The sequence below is a fragment of the Cnephaeus nilssonii genome (assembly GCF_951640355.1).
Source record: "Cnephaeus nilssonii genome assembly, chromosome: 4".
NCBI lineage: Eukaryota > Metazoa > Chordata > Mammalia > Chiroptera > Vespertilionidae > Cnephaeus > Cnephaeus nilssonii.
Window position 1 is genome coordinate 103,005,273 of NC_137075.1, and position 25,705 is coordinate 103,030,977.

General features: G+C 54.1%; 1 protein-coding gene across 1 annotated transcript; it reads left to right on the forward strand.

Moving 5' to 3' along the window:
- The first annotated feature begins 1,627 nt into the window (after window positions 1-1,627).
- On the forward strand, window positions 1,628-25,483 carry RTL1 (retrotransposon Gag like 1). The gene is made up of 4 exons (XM_079769228.1): window positions 1,628-2,320; window positions 2,536-2,626; window positions 11,521-11,589; window positions 19,503-25,483. Exon 4 carries the CDS (start codon window positions 19,588-19,590, stop codon window positions 24,292-24,294), a length of 4,707 nt encoding a protein of 1,568 aa, XP_079625354.1. The 5' UTR covers window positions 1,628-2,320; window positions 2,536-2,626; window positions 11,521-11,589; window positions 19,503-19,587; the 3' UTR covers window positions 24,295-25,483.
- The last annotated feature ends 222 nt before the right edge of the window (window positions 25,484-25,705 follow it).

Consider the following 25,705-nt stretch of genomic DNA (forward strand, 5'->3'; position numbering starts at 1 on the left):
TTTATCGGGGATACTGCAAAGCTGAATAAATGTCGGACGGACACTGAGGAAATGCTGTTGATTTCTGAACTGTGACAATGACATTGGTTATGTTTTTAAAGCAGAAGAGTTAATTTTTGAACTGTGATGATGACATTGTGGTTATGTTTTTTAAAGCGGAAGAGTTCTCTTTTTCAGAGATACATACTGAAAAGTCCTCAGAGATAACGAGGTGGAATTGGCTTCACAACAGTTGGTGAGGGGCGGGCGGGGGGAAGGACAGTGGGAGGTCCGGATGGACAGAGAGATGATAGCGACCACAGCTGGGTGACAGCAACGTACGTCTGTGCTGTTTTGACATATCTCCTAATTAAAGGGTTTGAAAATCAACAAGTAAAAATAAGTGGAGGACATGAGGTCATTAGAGAGGGGCCCAGGGTCTCAGCTGAACCCCGGGCGGGAAACAGAGAGCTGAGTCACAGAGTGCAGAGGGGATGAGAGGGGGGGGGTCCAGGCCTGGGGGAGCAAACCACTCCAGACTGCGGGGACTGGGAGCTGGGGCTACAGGGCAAAATGCCCACTAGCTTCCCCCGGGCCCTCCTTCCCACTGCAGACCCTCCTGTGCTTCCACCCACTTCCCCACGCCACCTCTCCCCATGCCAGGGCCTCCTGGATCCCCAGGTCGCTCTACCTTACAGCCCCCCGCCCCATGCTCTCCCCAGACCTCCAGCCACCCTCCCACAGGGCCCCCTGCCCTGCCCAGGCCCCTGCGCCTTTTCCTTGGCTCTGACAGGGCCCACAGCACCTCCCTCCCCCCGCGCAGAGCTGGCTACCTGGTTCTTCCTTCCCTGAGCTCTGCACAGCCTGGCTGGGGAGAAGTCAGCCGCAGCGCTTTCAGATGATTTTTTGTTTTTATGCTTCTTCATTTTTTTTTTTTTTTTTGCTTTTTGGGGAGGACAAGAGTCGATGCTTTAGCCCTAAAGTATGTGCCAAGCGACCCTAGCTGTCCTCAGCCCCTCTCTTCCCCATCTCTCAGCCCCCTCCCTCTCTGCTACCAGTGGTATCACTGCAAAATGACGCACACTGGACCCCGGGTCCGCTGCAGTCGCCCCAGGCCCCCAGCAACACCACACTCTCCACCTCACCCTCTTTCTGGCCCTTCGGCAGCTGCTAGACCCTCTGCACCCTCAGTTTCCTGGACTCCCCCCTTCCCGCATCCCGCACTTCCCACTTTGGAAGAGCGGCCCGGGACAGCTCCCCGGCCCTCTGGCAGCCTGCTGCATTGCAGCACAGCTCTGCGAGGGAGGGGTGCGCTGGCGCCACCCCAGGCAGGGCCGGCCACCCCTCCAGGGGCCCCCAGCCCCGGGAAGGTTGGCCCCATCACACTTCTGACGCAGTTTAAAGCGCCACCACAAAAGTAAAACCGCCCGTCCCTACTGACGGCCTCCCCCTCCTCAATTTCCTGGCTTAAAATGTGGCCCAGGCAGCCCCCTTGTGGCACTTGGGGGCGCCACAGACTCTCGGCTGGAGTCTGGAGAGTTCAGCCGTCTGCTTCCACTGCACCGTGAGTTGGCACAAATCTTCACCGGCCCAAGCCTGCCTGATGCAGCAGCTTCCCCCCCTCTCCGTCCGCAGGCCCCCTCCCGCTCGCCCCGCCCGCTCGCCGCACTGAAACTGTTGAATATTGCTCTGGCAAGCAGACAGGTGTCTGGAGACTGTAGCAGAGGTAGGGGGCTGGAGAGAGGGCCTGAGAGCAGGGGCTTCCTTGCAATGACGTAGTTTCCATCTCTCTTGCACAGGTAGGGAAACTGAGGTGCAGAGGCTCAGAGTGGCTGTCTGTGTCAGAGATGGGGCTGGGGGATCTCCCCCCAAGAGTGGGTCTAGTGGGGGGGGGGGCACTTTTCTGTGGTGAGGAGCTGCCGGTGTCAACCATCCAGCCCTCATCCCCTCCAAAGCCAGCCCTCCCCAGGAGGCAGCTCTGTCCTAACTCACTGTCCACACAAACAAGCCCCAGCCCTCCCCATCTCCATCTGCAATCTGCTTGGAGGTGGGAGGGCGGGCCCTCCCCACGTCAGGGTAATAACGCCATCCTCATAAGCCTCTGCCCATAGGTGCTACCACCTAATTTTGAATCTGCCCTTCAAACGGATTGGGCCACAGAGGAGCCTGGGATCTCAAGCACCGCTGGGAGGTGCTTATAACTAATCAATCCATCCCTGCCCACCCACGTCCCCCCAGCACTCAGCACAGCCTCGCTGAGCTGTTCAGCTGCAGGGTGTGGTGGGAGCCTCGGACAAACTAGGGTTCTATCCTGGCTTGGCCTCACACCAGCTGAGAGACGGTGAGTAGGGGACTTCACTTTTCCCTGCCTCAGTTTCCTCATCAACCTAGTGGGGATTCTGAGGCCAGTGCTCGGAGTTTCTGCCGGGAGAGTCCGACGCAGACAGCCCAGCTCAGAGCTTGGCCCCTACATCGGGCTCCATAAATCTCAGCTGCCATCATCCCCTTGATCACTTGATTTACAGTGACTCACTCCCTGTTCTCTTTCCCCACCAGCCTGAGCTTCGAGGACAGGAAGCAACCAGCAAGCATCCAGCTCCGTGTCCGGCTTCCCAGTCTTTCCTACTCGGGTCTGGGCCCGGGGAAGGTAGGTGCACTACAGTGGCTTGGGGGGAAAGGGCATGGATGGGGGACTGATTCCCACAGTCTGTGGGTGCCTAGACACTGGGGCTTCTGTTCCTCAGACACCCCGTCTACCCTGGCCCTTCTAGGAAGCGAGGAAAGGGCAAGGGAAGACGGTCTTATGCCTCAGCCCCCCGGAACCCCTCAGGCTGCACATACAATGCAAATTCTTGCTTTATTAAATACAGATGTGGGCTTCCATGTCATTTTTACCATTTACTGCATCTACTGTGAGCTCACAGGCCTAGGGCTGCCTCCAGCTGCGTCTAACTGGCTTGGCGTGCGTGGTTAAGCCGGCAGAGGGGTCCCTCCGCCATGTAGAGGGTCCCCTCTGCATCCTGTGCAAGTCTGGAGAAGGCCGGACCGGTTTCTCTCTGGCGACGCTCCTTCCATGCGTGCCTCCCTCCCTGGATCCCCGTGTCTACTTGCACTAGTTTCTGATGTGAGCTAGGCTACTCTGATCTCCTTTAGTCTCACTTCAAGCCAGTGGAAGCCCCTCTCATATCCTTTTCAGAGGAAAAACGGAGGCTCAGAAAGGTGAAGGGAATTGCTGTGGTCACAGATAAGATTGGGAGTCAAGCCCGGTCTGCCTGACTCTGGCGGGAGGCCCCCAGCCCCGCAGCGGCTGCCTGCGGGTCCCGCCGCGGTTGCGGCAGCGGCGGCGGCGAGGAGGCTGCAGCAGGCGGACCAGGGCCGCCCGCCTGGTGGCTCCTGCGGAAAAGGCAGGGTTTGCATAGAGAGCTTTCTCCCTGGCAACTAGCAAGGGGGCCATAAAAACCTGAGAGGGCTCGGAAGCCGCTCAACAGGGAGATCCAGAGCAGCTGGACCCGGGAGGGGAGACCCGCGCCCTCCCCTGGGCTCACTGCAGAACAGCAGGGCAAAGGGCCCCTTCCCAGCTCCCAAACCGCAGGGGCAGGGGCGCGGGACAGGTGTAGACGGCTGTAATTGGGACCGGGACCGGAACCCCAAAGCTGACCCTTGATGGGGGGCTTGCTCCACCGCACAGGAAGGAGAGGACCGAGAGGGAGCTGGCTGCCTGCAAAGAGCGGAGGGCAGAGGGGGTGAGGGGGCTGCATGAGCCACGGAGGCAGATGCAGAAAGCAGGGGAGGGCTCGGCAAAGCAGCGCCGTGTGCGAGCCCTGAGCGGGCTGCTCCGGGAGAGAGGGAGCTCCCTGTTACTGGAGGCATCGAGCAGAGAGAGGCAGGCCGGTACTTGGCCGGAAGGCTGCAGCGCGGCTCCCTGCCCGGGCTGGCAGCCCGCACGTCTAGGCCTTAGAGCAGCTCCTACGGAGCTAAGTCCCGAGCGAGCGAGAGGGGCTGGCTGCAGAGGAGGCAGGCTGGGGTCAGAGCAAGGATGCACACTTTCCCCGCGTACCTTGCCCTGAGCTGAATGGCAAAGGCACCGCTGGCTGGTGGAGCGCTTCTGTCACAATGAGGCAGTGAGGGAGAGGAGCAGAGAAAGGGGGTGAGTGCTCGGGGCCAGTGGGGGGCGGTGAGGGGCTGTTCTGCAGCCAATTCCCCATCTCAAGGGCCAGGCCACCTGGAGAGGCCCACGGCCCACCGTGGCTCCCGGGCTCACAAAGGCTGGCCTGCGTCCTCTCAGGGGCAACAGACGGGTGTGGAGGGTTGGGGGGCAGCCTTCCAGAGGGGCAAGTAGTAGGAGGGGGGATCTGCCGAGTGGAGGGGCTGGCCGGCCATGGGAAAAGCAGGGCCCCTTCCTAAAGGCTGGGCCACAGCCACCAATTCGGCCGGCTGCTGGACCGTGACTTGGATGCTCGGGGGACTCCTGAAAGCCCCTCATCCGGGGCTGGGGCCGAGGGGCCTGCATGTTGATGAATGAGGCCAACTCTGCCGTCTGGGGCTGGCTCTCCATGCCCATTCATGGGGACTCCGTTCCCAGGAACTCTGGGTGGATGGGGCCTTTATCAGGGGACCCCCGCTAGACGAGGCTCTGTTCTGCAGTTTCTAAAGGAGTTTTCTAGTCTTTGTTCCTAGTGCGAGCACTCAGCGCGTGTGTGTGTGTGTGTGTGTGTGTGTGTGTTGTGTGTGTGTGTGTGTGTGTGTGTGTGTGTGTGTGTTGTGTGTGTAAAACAGGCTGGCTTAAGGGTGCAGCCTCGGTTTCTTGTCCCTGAAATGGCCAAGCTGCCCTAGCTCACCCTTGGGGTCATAGATGCACCTCAAGGGGTAGAAAGATTTGAGGAGGTTGGAGGCAACAGGGACACGGGGACGGAGCCCCTTGTCACTGCTGCCTGAATCGTCCTGCCCCTGACAGCCCCACCTGCCAGGGCACTGTCAGTCAGCCGCGGGGTCCCAACTGCTGCCCAGACCCACCGTGGGGAGGCAGCATCGTGTTGCAGGTGGAGAGCGCGGGCTGGCTCCCCACAGACAGACAGACAGACTGCGGGCCACCCGCCTTGGTGCTGCTTGCGAGACCATTTGTTTCTCAGAGCCCCGTTCGGTTGTTTTGCGTCGTTGCTGTTGTTTAAATCTATTACATGACTGATGTGGTGAACGTGTTTGGGTAAAGTGGTATTTACACGTGTGTTGCAGCCCCTGCGGCATTTCATGGCCGCTTCGGAAGAACTCACGCACATTAAGAAATCATGCAAAGAAAGGTTTCTGGTTGGGGGGGGCCGGTGGCTCAGGATATGCTTAGGGTGGGTGTGCAAAGCCGCCCACCCACGTCCCTCACCAGCCAGAGGCCTGGGGTCTTCAGCCCCATGATGGGCAGGCTGGCTGGGGAAGGGCTCCTGCTGAGGAGGGGGTTGTCCCAGGCCCCTGTCGCAATAGCTCCCTAGACTGCAGATCCACAGAGCCCCCCTCCCTCGCCACGCCATCAGAAGTCAGGGCGTGAGGCTGGGGCTGCAGAGACAGGGGCAGCTGCATTTGCCGCAGAGAAACGGGCGGGGCGTTCGGGGGGGGGCGGGTGGCAGGGGGCCGGGGGAGGAGGACATGTCTGACCAAGCCTCGCTTAGAGTAAACAAACCCAAAATTCAGAGAGAGGCGTCTTTGTGCTCGATGGCGGAGGAAGTTCACTTCTGTGAAAAAGGCAACACACAAGTCATGCTCCCACCAGGGCAGGCTGCGCCCAGGCACAAAAACCTCCTTCAGGCTGGGCCCGGCCCAGCAGCGTTTTCTGTGAAATTTAGGAGAAGCCAGGCTGAGCCAGAAGTTCTTCCAGGAATTATGAACCTCTGGAGACTGTAACCACTGTTCCTTCCGAGCCGCCCCTGCCAAAGTCTATAAAATACGAGCCTGAAAAATCTGCCTGAAGAGCAGTCTGACATTTTATACAGATTTATAAAAAAATAAAAGGAGCTATCACCAAACTTTTCAGGAGAACGCACTCAGAGCCTGCAGGGCAGCCCCTTCCTGGCCCCCGGGAGCTGGGGAAAGGCCGTGTCTCCCCGGGGTAGGGGGTCTGCACTGGGCCTGGGGGGGGCTCTCATCCCCGCTCACATTGTCTCTGGGCCTTTCTGTCTCCTCGGAGGGGCTCTGAAAGGAACTGCCCGTCTCGGGAGGAGGGCGCAGCGTGTCGGGAGGGTCCTGGACGGGCAGGGCTGCTGAGTTTTGCTGGGGATGGCGTGCTGGCTACTGGGCCGGGGCAATCCTTTGTGTTGCTTTCTCTTGGCGCCCGTGGGAGATTTTGATTACTGTTTTGCATATCAGGAAACTGAGGCACAGGACATCTCCGGGACTTAAAAGGACATGCAGCTCTACAACATCAGGTCAAGTAGCTGGGTTTGTGTTCAAGAGGGCCTGCCTCTCAGGGTGTTTCCTACTCTCCACTCCCCCCACCCCCGACCCCAGGGAAACAAAAGGGACCAAAACCTTGATCATGCTGGTGCCTTTTGTTCCCCCCCAGGGCGGGTAAATCCTCTACCCCAAGGGTGATGTGCATTTGGCATCCTAGCCCTCCACACCAAAGCCTGTGTTCTTTCTAGAACATTCCACTGTCACGAAGGTACAAGCACCACTCTCAACCCTGTCCTCTCCCCAGAGCTGCCACCAACACCCCAGCTGGTGGCCCTGTTGTCACATGCTAGGATGTTTCTCATGTCCTGGGACCAGTCCCGTTTCCCTCGGGGGAGGAGCAGGCCATTTCCAGGCTGGAATTATGCCCCCGAAAACCTGCCGCTAGCACTCACGGCATGAGATGCCACTACCCTCCATCTGTGGACCCCAGGTTCTGGGGCACGGCACACAGGCAGGGCGGGGCAGTGTGGGGCAGTAGGGGTGCCAGCCTGGGCACCCCCCCAGGCGTGTGTGTGCAGTTCGACGGTACTCTGAGCACTCACCGTGCCGCGGAGCACACAGCTCCGACCTCCGACACTGCGCATCGCCGGGAACAATATGAGGCGGTTTTCAGTGACGGGACGTCAGATCCAGGCAAAGCAGGGGCCGGCGGCCCTGGACAGGGACAAAGGAGAGGGGCTGATTAACATGTAGCCAGTTTCCTGAATCCTAGAAAAAATGCAAAACACTGTCTGGGGCTAGGAAGACCCATCAATGAGGCATTACAATTCTGGGGACCACGCTTTGCTGGACTTTTGAATACATTTGGTCTGGAAGACCGAGGAGAAAGGCATGGAGAGGGGCAGGTAGCTTGTGGGGCTGCAGCAGCAAGCCCAGGGACAACCGGGGGGGTGAAGGGGGGGGAGGGCACGAGGCTGGGGAGCTTCCAGCCAGACCCTATAGGGTCGTACGTGCCAGGCTAAGGCTCTTGGACCACGTCCCAGAAGCTCCGGGAAGTCAGATGGAGGACTTAAAGCAAAACAGTGATAAGGTCAAAATGGCATTTTAGAAAGACCACTCGGTGAAAATAAACTTTGCAAACTGTTTAGCCCGGCGATCCCACCTCTGAGAACTCGGGGGGAAGGAGCCGTGTTTACAGACTTAGCCGCAGCAGTGCTCCCTGCGGGGTCATTCGCAACAAAACCAAACAACACAAAACGGGACCCACGGAGATGTTTCTGCGCGGGCTGCAGTTGAGCGGAATCACATTAATTAAAACCTTGGTTCGTGATCTGCCCTCATTTATCTATGCCAGAAACACTTACATTTTATGTATTCATGTTTGTTTATTTTCTCATCTATTATAACAAGCACCCCTGAACCTGTCGGCCACCCCAACGACGGGGACTTGGACCAAAGCTATTGTGCACGCACACGCGCACTCACACACACACACACACACACACACACACACACGAACACACACACACACACCAATGCAAACACGGCTGGGATTTTCGACAGGAAAGGAGAGTCTGATCAGCCGTGGTGCGCACATACCCCGGAATATTAAACAGCTCTTAAAAGGCATGAAAGAGCCAGACCCATTGTCTCCTAATGGACCCTGGTGTTTTGTGCAGGCCTGGATTCATCATGATCTTTTGTTCATAAACACTTTCTCATCACTGGTCGGGGCATGTCCCTGTTTTATGCTAATGTATGCATTCATATATTCATCTTTAATAATGCCATAAACGCTTGGGAGCCCACTCCCCAAATCCAGACATTAGCAATTACTCACACCTGCCTCCACTCCCCGTCCCCACGGGGTGAGGACTGAGAGCTTTCGTGGCAGCGGGGAGGCGGTTAAATAAACTCCGGTGTGCACCGTGTTGTTATAAGGAATGGCGTCGATCTTTATCATCTCCAAGCAGATTCCTGGGTGAAGAAAAACGAGCTGCGCAGAAAGGAAACGTACGGGATGATATAGTTAATGCAAAAAAATAAAGAAAATCATGCACTTCAGAGTTCAATTCCTATCCATATGCAAATGCACAGAAAAATATCTGCAACCATAACCCTGAAACCCGTAACAGCAGCAGTGAATGGGTGGGGGTGGGGGGAGCTAGGGTGGAGGGAGGCCTTGGAGCTGGCTTTTGCTTTTATGGGGAACGTTCATTTTCAGTAACGAGTGTATTAATTATCAATGCATTTCTCCCATAATTAGAACAAACATTTTTTGTGAGGGGGGTTATTTTAAAATACAAAAGGGAGGACATTTTGGCTGATGGAGCAGAAGTGGTCATGTTTCCCCCCAAAAGAAGTTCTGCAGACACAGGGGTTCGTTTTATCCCAAAGATCATCCCTTTTTTAACTTCCTGTGCTCTGAGGCCGGAGCCGGGGGCGTTTGAGTGGCGTGTCCGTGACAGGAGGCCAGCAGGTGTGCGCCTGCCGCGGGCTGCGCTTCCCCCGCCCCCCCGGCCCCCGGGGCCCCCCAGAGCCCGCCAGCGGGTGTCTGCAATGCACCCATTGGGGAGTACGTTTTCCTTTGCGGTCTTTAAGAGGCCCTGAAAGCTAATGCCCTGGCCCGTGTCCTCGGGATTAGCTAACTGGAACATGAATGTGACATGAGATCGGCCGGGGAGAAGGGGACATGGGCCTCAGGGGAGCAGCAACCACGCAGCTCACATGCGTCAGCGGCCGAATGGCCTGCTGGCAAAGAGCCGGCCTTGCTGGGTCCCCCGACAGCTCGGTCCCCATGCAGAACCCACAGCTGCCGTGTTTCCTCCCCGTTCTAACCCAGAGGGGACGTGGCGGAAGGACACGGGTATTTCTAACGGCTCAGTTTCGTGAGAATGGGGCCAGCCTTGCAGGTGTTTGCCCCCTTCGTGTCCGCTGTAGGACACGGCACCCCTCTCAAGCATGGGGCTGCATGCGCCCCCTGTCATCTGCAGATAAAGGCACAGACTGAGGCCCCGAGACCCCAAGGACACAACACTAAGCCAGCTTTGAACCCAAATGAGTCTCAACCCTCCTGCATCTGCACATAGCAACGACCGGGTTCATCGGGCAGAGTCCCTCCTCCTACACAGATGGGGGCCTTCTAGAACTTTCCTCCCCTCTGTCCGGCAGAGACCTGCTTTTGACCTTGACTTTGTGCAGAAGAAATGGGAGCGCAGGTGAGAACCAGTCCTCTGCCCAGTGACCAGTGCTGCCTATTACACAGCATTTTATTCCGGGAGAGGCTCGTCCAGTGTCTGAAATCGTTTTTCAGATGCAAAACGTATTTATAATAAACGAAAATAAAATGCCATACCCAGATTGCAGTTACCTGTACCACCTGCAGACTGGGGCGATTCGCTGTGAAGACGGCCAACTCCTCCTACGGAAGTCTAGGCACTGTCAATCAAGTTGTTAGTGGATGCAAGAGAAGTCCCTGGGGACCCAGGGCTGACCCTCCTGATCCCTGCTCCCCTTGTCTCCCCTCTGGCTTCCACACAAATGAGAAGGGCTTTTAAAGGGACAGTTCAGGGACAGATCCACCTCAAGTAAGAATCATTTTTACGTGTTGAGTACCTACTGCGTGCCAAGCATTTCATGTTATTTCATTGAAGGCAGCAAGGCAACACTTGAAGCAGGAGGAGGGGGGCCTATAGTCACTGGTTCAAGGTCACTCACTCCTCCCAGGAGATCATGCCCTCCCTGCCCCTGTGCAGGCCCTGTAAGCCCCAATCACAGTTGTCAGCACCTTTTCATGTCAAAGTGAGAGATTTTAACTCCTCCCTTGATTACCTATGACAGGCAGAGGAATTGCAGGATTCTGGATGTTTGACTGTATTATTTTACGACTGTAGAATCCCCACCTCCTCAAGGCCCCTACCTCCCCAGAAAGACTGTCAGTGTAACAGGGCAGGCACACATACCTGTTCTGCTGGGAGGTCAGCGTAGGAGGTCCTTGCACCGCTCTGGGTAGGTGTGCCGCACCCTGGCCTCAGGACCCCACCGACTCGCTGCCCTCCAGGGGGCAGCGAGCCTCGGCTGTAGAACCAAAGGCTCAAGTTAGTTCCATTCTGACGGGCTCACATATTTACAAATTGTTCAAATATGTAAATCCGAAAAAAATAAATCCTTTACAGACCTTTGATTCCATCCCAGGCCAGGCATCTGCTCCCTTCCTAGGAGAAAGCCACCGCCTCGCCTCTGGCCACCTGGGAGGAAAGAGAAATTACTCGTGGGTCCAGCCAGGACGCAGCCCACCTGTCCCAGCCTCCTCCTCCTCCTCCTCCTCCTCCTCCTCCTCCTCCTCCTCCTCCTCCTCTGCCTCCTCCTCCTCCTCCTCAGGCCCCACTGCTACCAGCAGCCCTACTGTGTGCTGACGGAGGGTGGGCGAAACACTATGAGGGTCCCCCAGGATGTAGGTGGGGTTCTCAGGTGAGGGCGGGGCCACCAGCCTGGGAAGATGCTACTTACAACGGCCTTGGAGTCAAAACTCAGAGAGCTTAGCGTTTCACTCAGAGTTGCGCAGAGGCTGGGCCCACATCAGCTCTGAAGTACACTTGCTAGAGAGAAAAATGGGGGTCCAGCAAGAACAGGGAGCCGGACACTGAGTGCCAGTGTGGCCCTCCACATGAGTGGCTTGAGGTGTGTCCTGGGCTTCAGATTCCCCTCTGGAAAATGGGGATAACAAAGGCAACACCTTCGTGGGTTGTTATAAAAAGTAAGAGAATTAAAATAGTGCCCTGGCCAGGCTGGTGTCGCTCAGTGGTTGGGCATCAACCCATGAACCCAGACAGCGCACATGCCCAGGTTACAGACTCCATCCCCAGTAGGGGGCGTGCAGGAGGCAGCTAAAGAGATAGATGTTTTCTATCTATCCCTCTCTCTCTAAAATCAATAAAAACATATGGGGGGGGGGGGGGGACAATGCCTGCCACATAGTAAGCACTCAAGCAAACCCACGGAAAGACCCAAATGCAGCCATGTGGGGGAAAGGGAGGGTCGTGATGTAGTCACGTGAGAAAAGCTCCGCGTACACATTTTAAAGTTGTCCTGTGGAACATGCATGCTGGTCACACAGCCCGGACTTGCATATTAAAGACACTCATTTATCCAATAACTTTCTAGAAAGAAGCGCGGTTCCTGTCCACCCGACGGGAGCCCATCCGCTGACTACAGTGACTACTTGCATCAAAGGTAAGACTAGGGCCAGAGGTCCCATGCTGACCTCCGCCCAGGGGCCTGAGGGAAGAGGGGATGGGCACTTAAGGGGGTGGGCCGGCCATTAGGGAGAAAGGTTAAAGGGTTCGTTTGGTACTCAGTATCTCTGTTCAAATACTTGGGCGGCTATAATTAGCAGGTCCTGGGCCAGCTGTCCTGTCCCTCCACCGACAACCAAATTAGCCAAAATGAATTGGGAATGACCCCATGAGCATTTCGGCAAGATAGAGGCAGACACCGAGACCCCCACTCCTCTGGTCTGGTCTCCCATTGGACTACGAGGCTGATCACGGTGACCATGGAATAAACTAGCCCTCTCTGGCCCTGAGAGCCTGTTGAGGTCCCCAAATGGCCACTGCTCACCCCTTGAGGGGTGTCTGCTATTTCCCCCTCCCTCCATCAGGGGAGAGAGGAAAGCCTGGGTTTGAATGCTGCCCCCCTGCCTCTTCCTTCCTGAACTGGGCCTGCTAAACCCCTGAATTTAATGCCGGAAAACGGGGAACGCACCACCTTATAAGGAAAGCAGTCAGTAACGAACTGGGTGGTGAGGATCCTGTCTGACACCTAGCAGACGCTCAGGAAACATTAGTTTTAACTAAAAAATCGAATTACCTCTGTCTGGACATCACGTGCCTCCTGCATCTGCACAGCCCGCCCCTCCCCAGCCTCATCACCAGCCACTTAGCGCCGGGGTGTTCAATAGTTGCTTCACCCCCTGGACTCGGTTCACTCCTTGTCAAGGCAGGCCCGTGAAATAATTAAAGCCGGCACCGTGTGTGAAAATGCTCTCTGATTCTCGTCCGCTGCAATTACAGCAGATGTTCACAAAGTAGCGACACGGGAGCCCTAATGATAAAACCGGCCCTCACTGTTCCCATCTCCCCTGGGCAAGAGGTGCTCCTCATTTGTAAATGGGGACCCTGATCCTGGCCTCTGCGCCTCCCACGGGCGCCCCGCTCCTAGCCTGCAGCTCCTGGCCACCAGATACTACCAGATTCCACCAAAACCCCTCCCACTAGAAGAAACCACCCAGCCGGTGCTCTCAACAGTGGCTTCCGTGTGGGGGGCCTCTAACTAAATGAAATAGAAGGGACCCCTATTTCTAAGAATTGAGGCAGGGTGGGTGCGGTTCCGGAGTTCCACCTGCTCTGCCAAACCCCTCCCTTCACCAAAGCTCCCCAGGGTCACCCTTCGAACACCTCTCGGGACCCCAAAGTGACAGGAACAAAATGAGAAGCCCACTACCCAACCCTACTAGCAGATCCGGGGAAACTGAGGGCCCAGGAGGAGCGGGTCACCCTGAAAGTAGGCGTGGGGCCCAGCTGGCAGCTGGCTGGCTCCTTCCCCTACCCACTTGCCTTGAAAGGCAAGAGCAGCATTGGGAGCAGCTCATTGGCCGGTCTGATTTGGGCAGCTCGGAAGGACTGTCTCTGTGACCCCTCTCCCAGCCCCTCCCTTGAGCGATACTCTCCCCCTCCCAGGGTTATTCTGGGGAGAGTGATCCAGCTACCCCCTGGAACTGCCAATCAAGGAGGGGGGGCAGGGACTTGGCTGCAGGAACATGGCTGGGTGCAGGGCACTGCCCTTCACCATGAGGGGTGGTGAGGGGCTTCAGGGACCCTTTCCAAGGGGCCCCCTAACCCAGCCGGGTTTGGGGTTGGAAGAGAGACCCTGGGGGCAACCCCAGCTCTGCCAGAACTCACTATGTGTCCTGAGTCACAGTGATGCCCTTCCAGAGACTCAGTTTCCCCAATGAAGTCCGAGGCGCAGTGGGGCCTGACATTCACAAACCTAGGGGAAGGGAGGGGAGACTGGCGGCTCTGGGTCAAGGTGAGGAAGCTTTCTCATCTCTAAGGCCCAGTGGTCTCGAGCCACAAGCCAGGCAATTGAATGGACAAGGCAGGGGGCTGGAAGGCACCCCAATGTGAGTTGTGCCAGCCCAGCAGCGCCCTGTAGGGGCCACAGTCCACTGGGACCCTCCTCATGGGTCCCCAGGGAGCCACCGCTCTCTGTGCCCACTCCCAACTAGGAAGCTAAATGAGGAGTGACCACAGCCCTGGTCCTTCAAACCCAGGTGGCTGAGTATGTCCTAGAGGCTGGCAGGGTCTTCGCCTGATGCTGGCCCTGACACCCATCCTGGTAGCCCAGAGAGCCAGGGTCCCCTGTGAAGGCGGGGGTCTAAGAGGCCAGAAAAGGGGAGCATGGAACAGGGAGTCCCAATCCCCCTCTTCTCCCTCCGCCCTCATATACGCCATCTCTACCTTCCTCGCAGCAACTGGGCCTCCCGCCCTCCTCCTGTGTCCTCACCTCTCCCCTAATTCCTCCGCCCCCCGCTCTTACCCCCGGCTCAACTCTGCTCCTAAATATCCTCTCATCTCCTCTTCCAAGCTCTATTTTTAAAATCAGATTTCCTTTACTGTACAAGTGAGCTGACAGGCAGAGGTATTTGCTGAGGGATTGGCCCCCCCGCACCCCCCCCCCCCAAACATCCAACCCTTCATAGACACACGTTGGCAGCCCCGACCCAATGGGCCACTTGCTCGGAGGCAAGCAGGGAGCTGTCCTGAACAAGAAGGCTCTGGGCACGGCAGGTGGTGAGGCTGGGGTGTCTGTCTGTGGGTGCCGGGGGGAGGGGGTCTGACTCAAAGACCCCAAACCAGGTGCACTCAATCCTGACTTGGGTGGGGGGTATGAAATGAGAATTTCCAAATCAGTAGATATTTTTTTTTTTAAATCGTCCTGTGGCTTGAGACCTCAACATAGATGGAACGACATTCGAAAGACTGAGAGGCCAGAGATGGGGCAAGGGGGCAGCTGTGGGCATGGAGGGATAGGTGAGAGGGCGGGGAACCCCCACCTTCTGAAACGACGGCCCAAAGGCCTCACCCAAGGATGGACAGCTGAGCCCAGAGAACCCTGAAAGGATACGCTCACCAGGGGTGGAAGGGAGACCTCCCAGCCTTGCCCCCCAAAACCCCACGCTCACCTCCAGCATGGCATGTCACTGCGAGGGCGTGGTCCCACCTCCTTGCTGGTGACAGATGTCCAGCAAGGCGAGGCTGCCTCCATTCCGTTACCCCCAGGATCCAGTGCCCGTCCTAGAAAAAAGAATCAGGACATGCCGCTGTATGAATTAATGAACTGTACACAGAGGTACCAGCTTAAAAATATAAAAAAGACCCGGAGGCAATAAAATCGCGATTTGTTTGGGGGCAAGAAGTAGGAAACCAAGTCTTCCTGGGAAGTATGAGGAGGAACGGGGGCTAAAGCTTAGGCTTTGTGTCCTAAGTAACCAAGAGCAACGTGAAGATTTTTCAGCTTAACAAATACTTGGTGCAATTTTCATTCCACGCTCAGGTCTTTGGGTTTTGTGTTGGGGACATGAAATAGGGACGGTTTTGAACTGAGAATACCACCATAAATCGGTATCACGCTAAGATGTCCAGGTATTTTGTCAGTGACGGAGGTACATGAAAAGATGTTACGCAGGGCTTTCATGAATAGATTTGGGGGTTTGGAGGAAGAAATCTGGACTTTATTTTGAGACGTGACAGAATCAAACTTTTAAATCATACTAAAGAGTTTGGGTTCCTGCCAAAGGGTTTTAAGAAATGTGATGGTGAGGATTTTGCTTGTAGGAGATAAGTCTGCAGATAAACATGATAAAATGTATTTTAAGGCTAATGGCTTCAGACTCTTCCATTATAGGCAATGAGGAAACATTGAAAATTATAACATGAAAAGGAACAGCCACAAATTTAGGCATCATGCTAAAAACATTTGGACTTTGTGTGTCGAGGGGATGCTAATGTCTGACTTTGGGAACATGCCAAGAAAGTTTGATTGATGTTGGCACCAAAGCCGAGAGATTTCAAACAGGGGACTCCCATGATCAACATTGGGAGTATGCAAAAATATTTGGAATTTATTTCCAGGCACTGACATGATTAGATTCTTCCACACGCCTAGAAATTTGATTTTAGCCAATAAAGTTCTAAGAGAGGGACATCATGATATATTTTTTGTATTTGATAAACAGTATGCAGTGAAATTATAAAATAAAATTCACATTTTATGCTAAGAACTTGGCCTTTTATTCCATAATTCCACAACTGAGAGAGGGAGTCTGTGAGTTTAAGGCAGAGTTACAGGATCAGATTTTATATACTGTGCTAGGAAGTGTGAATTTTATTTTAAGGGATGACAAGATCGAATTTTTATATCATGCTAATAAGTTTGGATTTAAGCCAATAAAGGCTTTAAAAGAATGACGGGGTGAGATTTAGGTTTTTTTTATAGACCAGTCTGAAGATAAATTACATGGTAAAACGTTGCATTTTATGTTAAGTAGTTGGGACTTTATGTTACAAGGCAATGAAGAAACCTTGAAAAGTTTCAAATTGAGTTACATGATCAAACTTATGCATTTCAGCAGAGCTACAAAAGTAGATTTTTATGATAAAGATAATATGATCAGATTTTTATAACACGCCAAGGAGATGAGATTTCATGTGAGAGTTGAAGGCATTTGAGCATTTCATTTTAGGGAGGAGTATGATCTCATTTTTGAACCCTCAATGCAGAGGCACTGGGATGTTAGCCAACATAGTGTTTTAAGGAGTGACTGATAAGAGTTTTGTCTCCAGGGGAATTTGCTGGCAAAACAAATTTTATGCTAAGGTGTCTGGATTTGATGAACCAGATAATAAATGAGCACGGACAGCTCAGAGGAGGCACACTTTGGCACAAGTGCATCCACTTAGTAGTTCATGATGAGGAACTGTACCATGCACGGCAAGTCATGGGTGGGCGTGGCAGGGCTCATGTGAAGGTCATATGACTGAATTCCCATAGCATGCAAAGAGGTTTAGACACTATTTGGAAGAATGACAGGATCACATTTTTGTGCCTCCTAAGGAATTTGGATTTGGGCCATTAAGAAATCTTAAAGAAGGACATGGCGAAATTTCTGTGTTTGATAAAAGCAGTGTGCCTAGAAATTATAAAATAAAATGTTTATTTTATTCCAAGGAGTTCAGATATTGTCTTAAAGGTGATTAAGAAATATTATAGGCTTTTACAGAGAAGTTACAGGACCAAACTAAAGTATCTTGCAAGGGAGTGTGACCTTTTATTTTGAGAAATGACATGGTCAAATTTTTGTATCATGCTTAGAAGTTTGGAATTAAGTCAATAAAGAGTTTAAGAAGTAATTAGGTAAGACTTTGGGTTCTATATCTGTCAGATTGCAAATAAATCACATGGTAAAAAATTTTGTTGGATGGCAAGTGATTGAAACTTCATATTTTATAAACAGTGAAAAAAAACATTTGCAACCTTTAAATAGAGAAGTTATGAGATAACTTTTATGCATCTTGTTAAAAGTTTAAGCTTTGATATTAAAAGGATTATTAAGATGAGATTTTTTTATGACATGCTGAGGATATTAGATTTTAGGTTGAGGACAAGAAAGTTGAAGGGCTTAATCAATTATATCATCAAATTTGTAAATATATTAATAATTGTAGACTTTATATTAAAGAGGGGATATATATCTAGTTTTTAAATCATCTTGCTAAGGAGCTTGAATTTTAGCCAATAGAGTTTTAAGGACTTCGATATACTAAAATTTTAATCAACTAAAAATTTAAATATTACAATTTTTAATATTAATAATAGGAAATATATTGAGATTTTAAATTTTAATCAATTTAAATTTATATTAGCCAATGGTTTTAAGACATATGAGATTTTAACTTTTATCAATTTTTTTATTTGCAATAAAAGCCAATGAATAGTTTTTAGTGTTTTTAGTGAGATGTTGAGGTTTTATATTTTAACTTTCATATTTTAGCCAATTTAAATTTTTAAATTTAAAATTTTAGCCAAAAAAGGGTTTTATGGGTCTTAAGAGACATACTGAGATTTTTATTCCTAATAGAAAATTAGGTGAATTACTTAGTCAAATTTAGTATTTCAATTAGAACTTTATACCAGAGACTTGGAATTTTAGAATAACACATAGCTTATAGGACTTTTTATGAAGAGAAAATAAGTTAATTTATGCAAGGTATTCTGTGTATGTTGCTATGATGGAGATGCTGATGGTGATGGAGATGCTTATGGTGATGGAGATGCTGATGATGATGGAGATGGTGATAATGAAGAAGATGGTGATGAGGAGATTTTATGCTAAAAAAATGTAATATCTACCTTGAGAAATAGCATGATCAGAATTTTCTATTATTCTATGGCCTTAAAATTTTAGCCAGAAAATGATTTTGGGAATTTATGTGTCGGGAATTTTATGCGAATTTATGTGTCGGGAATTTTATGCGAAAAGATTTGGGCTTAATAATGCAGACAGTAAATAAACAACAAAAGTTTTAATCAGAGGTCCTGTGGGATCAAATTTAACTGACATGCTAACAACAATTTACTTAATTTAGAGAAACAGCAGATCAGAATTTTATATCTCATTGGATGGTTTGGACATTAGGCAATGAAGAGTTTTACAAAAGAGCATGAATGTTTGTTTTTAATGGAGAAAACCGAGAAGTAACAAAAGGTGCAACACAAATAAAAAGCATTAACCGTAGAGCTAACCTATTGAGTGGCCAGAACTCAGTTTGCTGTGCCCCAGCAGAGATGAAATGTGCAAAACCCCACCAAAACATCGCTTTAAATTCAGTCTTGGTCCACTAAAAACACCATGACCAGATTTTCAAAAGTCCACTCCAAGACAATCAGATGTCAAAGATACCTCCCACCTCTACTCCTCACTCAATATCACAACTCAACTGGATACACCCAAAGCTTAAACTTTTAACAAGATGCATAAAAGTTATGTTAGGGGAAAACCAGTTAGCAACAGAGGGGGTATGTCTGCTAGAGTGAAGGGGTCAGCCCTACCCAGTAAGACTGGGACGGGGGAGGGGGTAGATCAAGTCAATATGTTTTGCACGTGTGGAACTGAGGCCAAATTTTAGAAGTTCCTGAACCCCACAGACAGAGAGGGTAATCCAGGGAAAGTAGAGATTTTAGGAGGGGTGGGGAGATGACTGGCAAGTTTCCTCAACAGCTCTGAGTTGAGGAAAACACAGCATTGCCAGTTGATGAAAGAGAGGAAGAGAAATTAGCCCCAAAATTCTGAATTAGGATCACATCGCAATGTGCAAATCTCTGGCACCTCCTCGTTGTTTTCTAAATATTTATGGGAAAAATAAAACCCGGAATCCAGAGCTCTATAGCCAGCGCCCACCCCCCGACACACACCATTTCTACTTTGAATTTAGGGAAGGAAATAAAGCTATTTGGGGCAGTTGAGCCAGCTGACAGGATAGTGGCCACGTGCCCATTTTCTCCTCTTCCCCTGAACTTGTTAAATAGCAGGCATCCCTGCTCGAGGCTCTGCTCTCACACCAAGGCCAAGCTAGCTCCAGAGCACTTGGCCTGCAGAGCTGGCTTTGGACAGCACTGACATGTGAGCTCGGTGACTTTCGGGTGACCACAGGAGGGAAGGAGCATTGACCAGACACGTGTGCCAGGGTGGAATGAGGTGGCCAGTGTGTTCTGCCAGGTGCCTGCCTGCGATGGTGCTCTGGGCCCATCACCCCACCAAATTTATGGGCTGTGAATTTCTCACAGCCGTTGGGAAGTAGGCAGGCCAGAGAGGCAGAGGAAGCCTGGGAGAGAGTGGGCAGGAAGGTCAGGGGTTGACACATAGTCTCTATTCTCTCCCTGTGGGTACCACACATGGGACCCGAAGGCTTCCCCAGTTTCTCTCTGTTCTAATGTGTTGGAAATTCACTTTGTCCTGAGGAATCTGACCCTGACCTCTTGAGACCCTAAACCACTGCCTTTACTGCCCATCTCCCTACCCCCACCAGGTTCTGATCGCTGTGATCCCAGTCACTGACTGGACGCATCACCACCTTACCAGTCTTCAGAGAACACTCCTCTCCATCCGACGAAATGATAGAACCCTCTGAAGACTCATTTGAGACGATGATGGAGCGTAAGAATCCATCATCAAAACAAATGGAGTCCTCTGAGGGCTCATCCAACACCACCATGGAGATAGAAGGCGGAGTACAGGAGGCGGCGGGGCCGGCTCAAGGCCCAGCCCAGGAAATGGGAGAGCTGCCCATTGACCTCCTCCAAGACATGGAGGAGCCATCCAGTGGCCGACATAGTGAAATAAAGGATCCACCCAATGACCTACTCCAAGACCTGGAGGAGTCATGCAAGGCTTCCCGTCAGGAAGTGGGGGATCCCATCGGTGAGGCGCCTGGTGAGATGGAAGAAGCATCAGTCAATGAGGGAGAGCTGGACGAAGAAGACGACGACACTGACCTAAGTGACGACGAGGAGGAGGAGGAGGAGGAGCCCGGTGAGTTGGAATTAAGGGGCAGGGTCAGCTCCTTCACCTCCATGTACTTCTGGATGCAAGACCTCAAAGAACAGCAAAAAATAGCAATAGAGATCCTGATGAAAGCGATCAGAATGGGCCGCGTGCCAGAGCCGCAAATCTTCTCGGGCGATCGAAGAGATTACCCGGAGTTCTTTGTGCACTGCCACATGATCATACAAGGCTACCCTAGAAAGTTCCGCAACGACCGCCGGCGAGTGAAGTTCATCATCAGGCACCTCTCAGACACGGCCCTCGAATGGGCCCAAAACCTGAAGCGGCAAAGAAGCCCCCTGCTGACCAACTACCCAGCCTTCATGGAGGCCATGACCAACACGTTCCATTACAAGGAGGAACTGCGTGTGGCGGAAGACACCATGCTCAACATCGCGCAAGGGGATCGCGCCGCCATCGACTACATCAACGAGTTCCGGGAGCTGGTACCCACCTTGTGTTGGCCAGACGAAGTCCTGCAGGCCCACCTGTGCCTGGGGCTCAATGAGGAGATCAGGCAGTATCTGTTCCAGCTCCCTCAGCCAGATTCGCTGGAGAGTCTGATGGCCCTCGTCCTGCAGATAGAAGAGAACCTGGCGGAGAAAAAGGCCATGCTCAGGATGCGTCCACAGTCCCACTCTCGGAACCCTACCGGGAAGGCCAAGAAGGACTCACCTGCTCCCGAGAAGTGGCCGGTCAGCAGCTGGCTGACCTACGAAATCCAGCCCGATATCGATCGCAGGCACGTCTTCCTGCTGCTCATGGTGAGGGTGAACCCTTACCACAGTGTGGCGGTACAGGCGCTGGTGGACTCGGGGGCAAGCTCCAACTTCATGGATGAGAGGTTTGCCCAAGAGCACTATGTTGAGTTGTTCGAGAAGCCCTACCCACAGTCCATCCACACCATGGATGGCTCCCTGATTGGCAACGAGCCCGTGTGGCTGCACACTGAGCCTCTGGTGTGCTTTCATCAGAACCACCATGAGCTTATTGAATTCGACATCGTTCCTTCACCCAACTTCTCCGTGGTCCTGGGCATCAACTGGCTCCGAGTCCACTCCCCCGATATCGACTGGGCCAGAGGCCGCTGCACCTTCCACTCTCCCTACTGCCTGAAGAACTGCTTCAGCCCACTCCCACCATCCACCACGCTCGAGAGACATGCCATAAGCCTGCTGCCCGGACTGCTGCCCCAGTATTCCGACCTTGCCGACGTGTTCAACCCGAAGATAGCAGATGATGAGACTTCCGACCAGCCAAGCTCAGACGGATCCGATGATCTTTCTGAATCAGAGCCCTCTGAGCTTCAGCAGGCTGGAGACAGTGATCACAGCAACGTCGCCGCCACGTGTCCCTCTGTGGCTCCTCCGGAACCTGTGGGTGCTGGGGTGCAAGAAGCAGCCAAGCTAGGGAATGGAGAGGAGGAATTGCAGGAGGAGAGACAGATCATTCCAGAACTGTTCCAACAGTTACATGGAGCTACGTGGTTCACAAGGCTGGAGCTGCGTGGGATCGTTGTGGAGGAAGGCAAGAAAAAGGCAGCAGAAGAGCTATGGAAAGTAGCGTTTGGCTTGGAGCTTCAACAGAAGGGGAGCTATCAGCCCTTTGAGATCTGCTCAGACCCTGTCATCCCTCAGAGCGTGATGCACTGTATCCTGAAGGACATGCTGGGCAAATTTGTGCTCTCCTACGGCAATGAGGTCGTGATCTACTCAATGAGCCAGGAGGCACACCTCCGACACATCCGCCAAGTCCTGGTCCGCTTTCGACACAACCACGTCTACTGCTCACTGGACAGGAGCCTGTTCCACCAACACACTGTCGAATTCATGGGCTTTGTCCTGACCCCCAAAGGGGTGAGGCTGAACAAGAGCGTCGTGAAGACCATCAGGGACTACCCGATCCCTCTCTCTAAGGAGTCCCTGCAAAACCTGATGGAGCTCATGTCCCCCTACTGCCACTTCGTGGAGCGCTTCGCTGCCATCACGGAGCCCCTGCGGCGGCAGCTGCTGACCTCCAACCACTTCCACTGGGGTGACGAGGAGCAGGAGGCCTTCGAAAGTGTGAAGCGGGCTTTCCGCAAGGCGCCCCTCCTCCATCACCCCAAGTGCCACAAGCAGTTCTACTTGGACACGGGAGTCAACATGACCGCTCTGTACGCCTCCCTCATTCAATTCGACGAGCAAACCGGCAAAAGAGTGTTCTGCGCTTTCTTTTCCCGAGACCTTTCTCCCGTGGAAGCCAACTCCCCTCCGCTGGTGATGAAGTCTATCGCGATAAAGGCTGCCTTGGATGTGTGGTCTTGCTACCTGGAGAGCACCGAGGAGCCCATCATGATCCTTCTCAACACAGAGGATCTAGCCTCCCTGAATAATGACAGGCTCACCGTAATTCTCCCGGGGCAGTGGGCCAAGTTCTTCGGCCGCTTCCACTTCGATGTCATGGAGAGGCCCGAACAAGATGGCAGCAGCTCTCTGCCGCTGCAGAACCCCAACCATGGGCCTTTCCGGGCCCACATTGCCACCCGGGCCCGCACTGCTACCCGGGCCCGCACAGCCACCCGGGCCCGCACTGCCACCCAGACCCACACTGTCACCCGGGCCCGCACTGACACTCGGGCCCGCACTGTCATCCGGGCGCAAGCTGACACCCGGGCCCACACTGCCACCCAGACCCACACTGTCACCCGGGCCCACACTGCCACCCAGGCCCACGCTGACACGCGGGCCCACACTGCCACCCAGACCCACACTGTCACCCGGGCCCACACTGCCACCCAGGCCCACGCTGACACGCGGGCCCACACTGCCACCCAGACCCACACTGCCACCCAGGCCCACGCTGACACGCGGGCCCACACTGCCACCCAGACCCACACTGCCACCCAGGCCCACGCTGACACGCGGGCCCACACTGCCACCCAGACCCACACTGTCACCCGGGCCCACACTGTCACCCAGACCCACGCTGACACCCGGGCCCACACTGCCACCCAGACCCACACTGTCGCCCGGGCCCACATTGCCATCCAGGCCCACGCTGACGCCGGGGCCAACAATCCCGGCAGGGCCCGAAATAACACCCGGGCCAACAATCCCGGCAGGGCCCGAAATAACACCCGGGCCAACAATGCCATCGGGGCCCGCACGGACACTCGGGCCCGCACTGACACCCGGGCCCGCACTGCCACCTGGCCCCAGAGTCCTGTCACCACAGAACGGTCCCTCAGGGATCAACTCCCAGAATTGGGAGAAGAAAAGGAGAATGAGCATGCACCTCCCCAGGAAGAGCCAAGAAGGCAGACCCAACAGCAAGAGGCCCTGACTCCGGTGCAGCAGGACCAAATACTCAGCTACCTCCTTGTCCATCTCAACATGGACCAGATGAGGAGCCTCTTTCTGCACTTCTTCCGAGACCTGCACATCAGCAAGGACGCGCTGGCCCCCATAGGCGTGCTGGCGATGCTGAAGACGAAGCAGCACCTCCCGCTGCTGCCCGCGCCCGCCCTGCAAGTGGCGCTGCTGCCAGCCACGCGCTCCCTGCGCCTCATTCTGGACTCGTCCCTCCTCACGGACCGTGGCCTCGCCATGGCCATCACCCAACTGTTGGCCCAGATGCCCCCTCTCGTGGGCACTGTCACCATCCGGACTGAGGAACAGGCCGAACGGAGGGCCCTGGTGCCCCGGGGCTCCCGGGTCCTCCACCTCCCACCCGAGTTCTGGATGATGCTGTGCGAGCGCTTTTGTGTCAGAGTCGCTCCCAGAGTAAGACCCCAGCCCCCGCTGCACAAGAGCCACTACCTGGAGCTGCACGTCATCGGTAGTGATGTCGTCTTGCGAGAAGCCCTGCAAGACGACCTGCAACGTTACCGTCAGTGTGGCCTGCATGACGGCCTGCAAGACACCTCGCAGGACGCGCAGGCAGATGACGACGCGCAGGAGGACGGCGCACAAGGGGTCCAGGTGAAGGAAGCTAACGCGGGAGGGGACCAAGAGAAAGGGGGCCAGATGCAGGAGGCTGCGGCGGCCGACTCCTCCGCTACCCCCCCAGCCCCACCACGGGCCTCTGGTGGAATCCTTGACTTCCTGTACAGACAGTTGTATGGGGACCAAGATCAACCCAATCTGCCTCATCAGGACCCTGCGGCCAGGAGCCTGGCCCACTTCCTGGCCATGATCTGCGCAGAGGATCCAGTCCCCCTCCGAGGCAGACAGGCCAGGGGCGGAGCAAGGCTAGAGGAGCTCCCTGAGGATGACGAGGACTTGGACCATGACTGAAAACACTTCCTCACCAGCAACAAACCCTCCACTCCTCTGCGCCAGATACCCAACACAACCTCCACTCAGCCTCCCTGTGCCTCAGTCTGCTTCGCTCGGACCCAGCGCTCCTCCTGCCACTCCTGATTCAAGGGGAACCCACTCAAGAAGAGCAATGATCTCTTCCACTCATCAACCAGCAACATCAACAGTGCCAACAGACTAGCCAGTCATCAGAGACCCAGAGCCAGCTAAGGGCTACACATTCCTTCCGTCTTAATTCTCCAGGTCCCAGGCCCACCACTGGGAGTGAGATCAATGATAGGAGAAAGCAGTGATGAGCAGGAAATGACCCCATGACCCCAGGCCAGGTGAGGAATCAGGCACAGCAGATGCAGCCAAGCAAGCAGATGCCAGAGACCCACCCCCCTGAAGTGGCAACATGGCCACCTGTGCCATCCTGGGACACTGACCTTGGGTGCTCCACTGACTTCTACCTCCAGCTCCGGTGCTCCTGCTCCCCTGGACCCGACCCCACTCCCACATCTTCACGTGTGCTGTGGTGCCTCCCCATCCCACCCCCACCACCCCCTGCAAAGCGAGCCACCCCACAGTCTGGTCCAGCCCATGCCACACTCACTGCCTGACCCTGACTCTGCCTCTTACCTGGACAATCTGCTCCACAGAACGTCCCATCGCACCAGTACTTACCGGATTTGCATCCTTGAGAGTCCCCCTGACTCCACAGGACACTGAGGGCTCCCCAACCCCCTCCCAGCACTGATAGCACAAGGGGCTCCAAAAGAGACTTGAGGACATGTGAGACCCCCCGAGACTGTGCTGAGTTGCTGAGAGTGTTCCTACCAGACCACTGCTTTCTGCCACGGGGATGAGACCCTTCCCTGCATGCTCCCTCCATTCTACCCCAAAATAAAGCAGAATAAATGATTATCTGACTTTGTGATTTGTTCTGAAGGTAGAGAGTGGGGGTGGGGGGGGGGGCAGACAGGATGGAGGAGGGGGGAGGGAAGGAGATGGTAGGGTGGAACTCCCCACTGAAACAAGCCCTGCCTGGCACCTGGTATACAATCCAGGAAGGGGGAACGCTGGGAACTGCCTCTTCTTGAGGGTCCAGAGTAGGGACCCCAGAAATCCAAGTCCCACCTCTGGCCTGGGCCTTCCTCCCCCACGAGAAATGAGAGGTGGGTAGGTTGTGCTCTGCCTCCTAACTCAGGGTCTGAGAACCAAGGAGCCGCAGTTTCTAACTCTCCCGCCACCGTCCCCCACCCAATGGAGAAAGCCAAGGTCCTCACGCTGCCCTAAAGTGGCAAAATGGCTCTTCTGAGAGTGCTCAGCCCTGAGAAGGGGGAGGGTCCCAGGGGATAAGTGCAGTGTGGGGGGAGGGAAGCCTGGAGGGAGGGCACTGGCTCCC

Excerpts from the sequence above, each read along its gene's own strand:
- RTL1 (XM_079769228.1), top strand. The coding sequence starts at position 19,588 with ATGATAGAACCCTCTGAAGACTCATTTGAGACGATGATGGAGCGTAAG.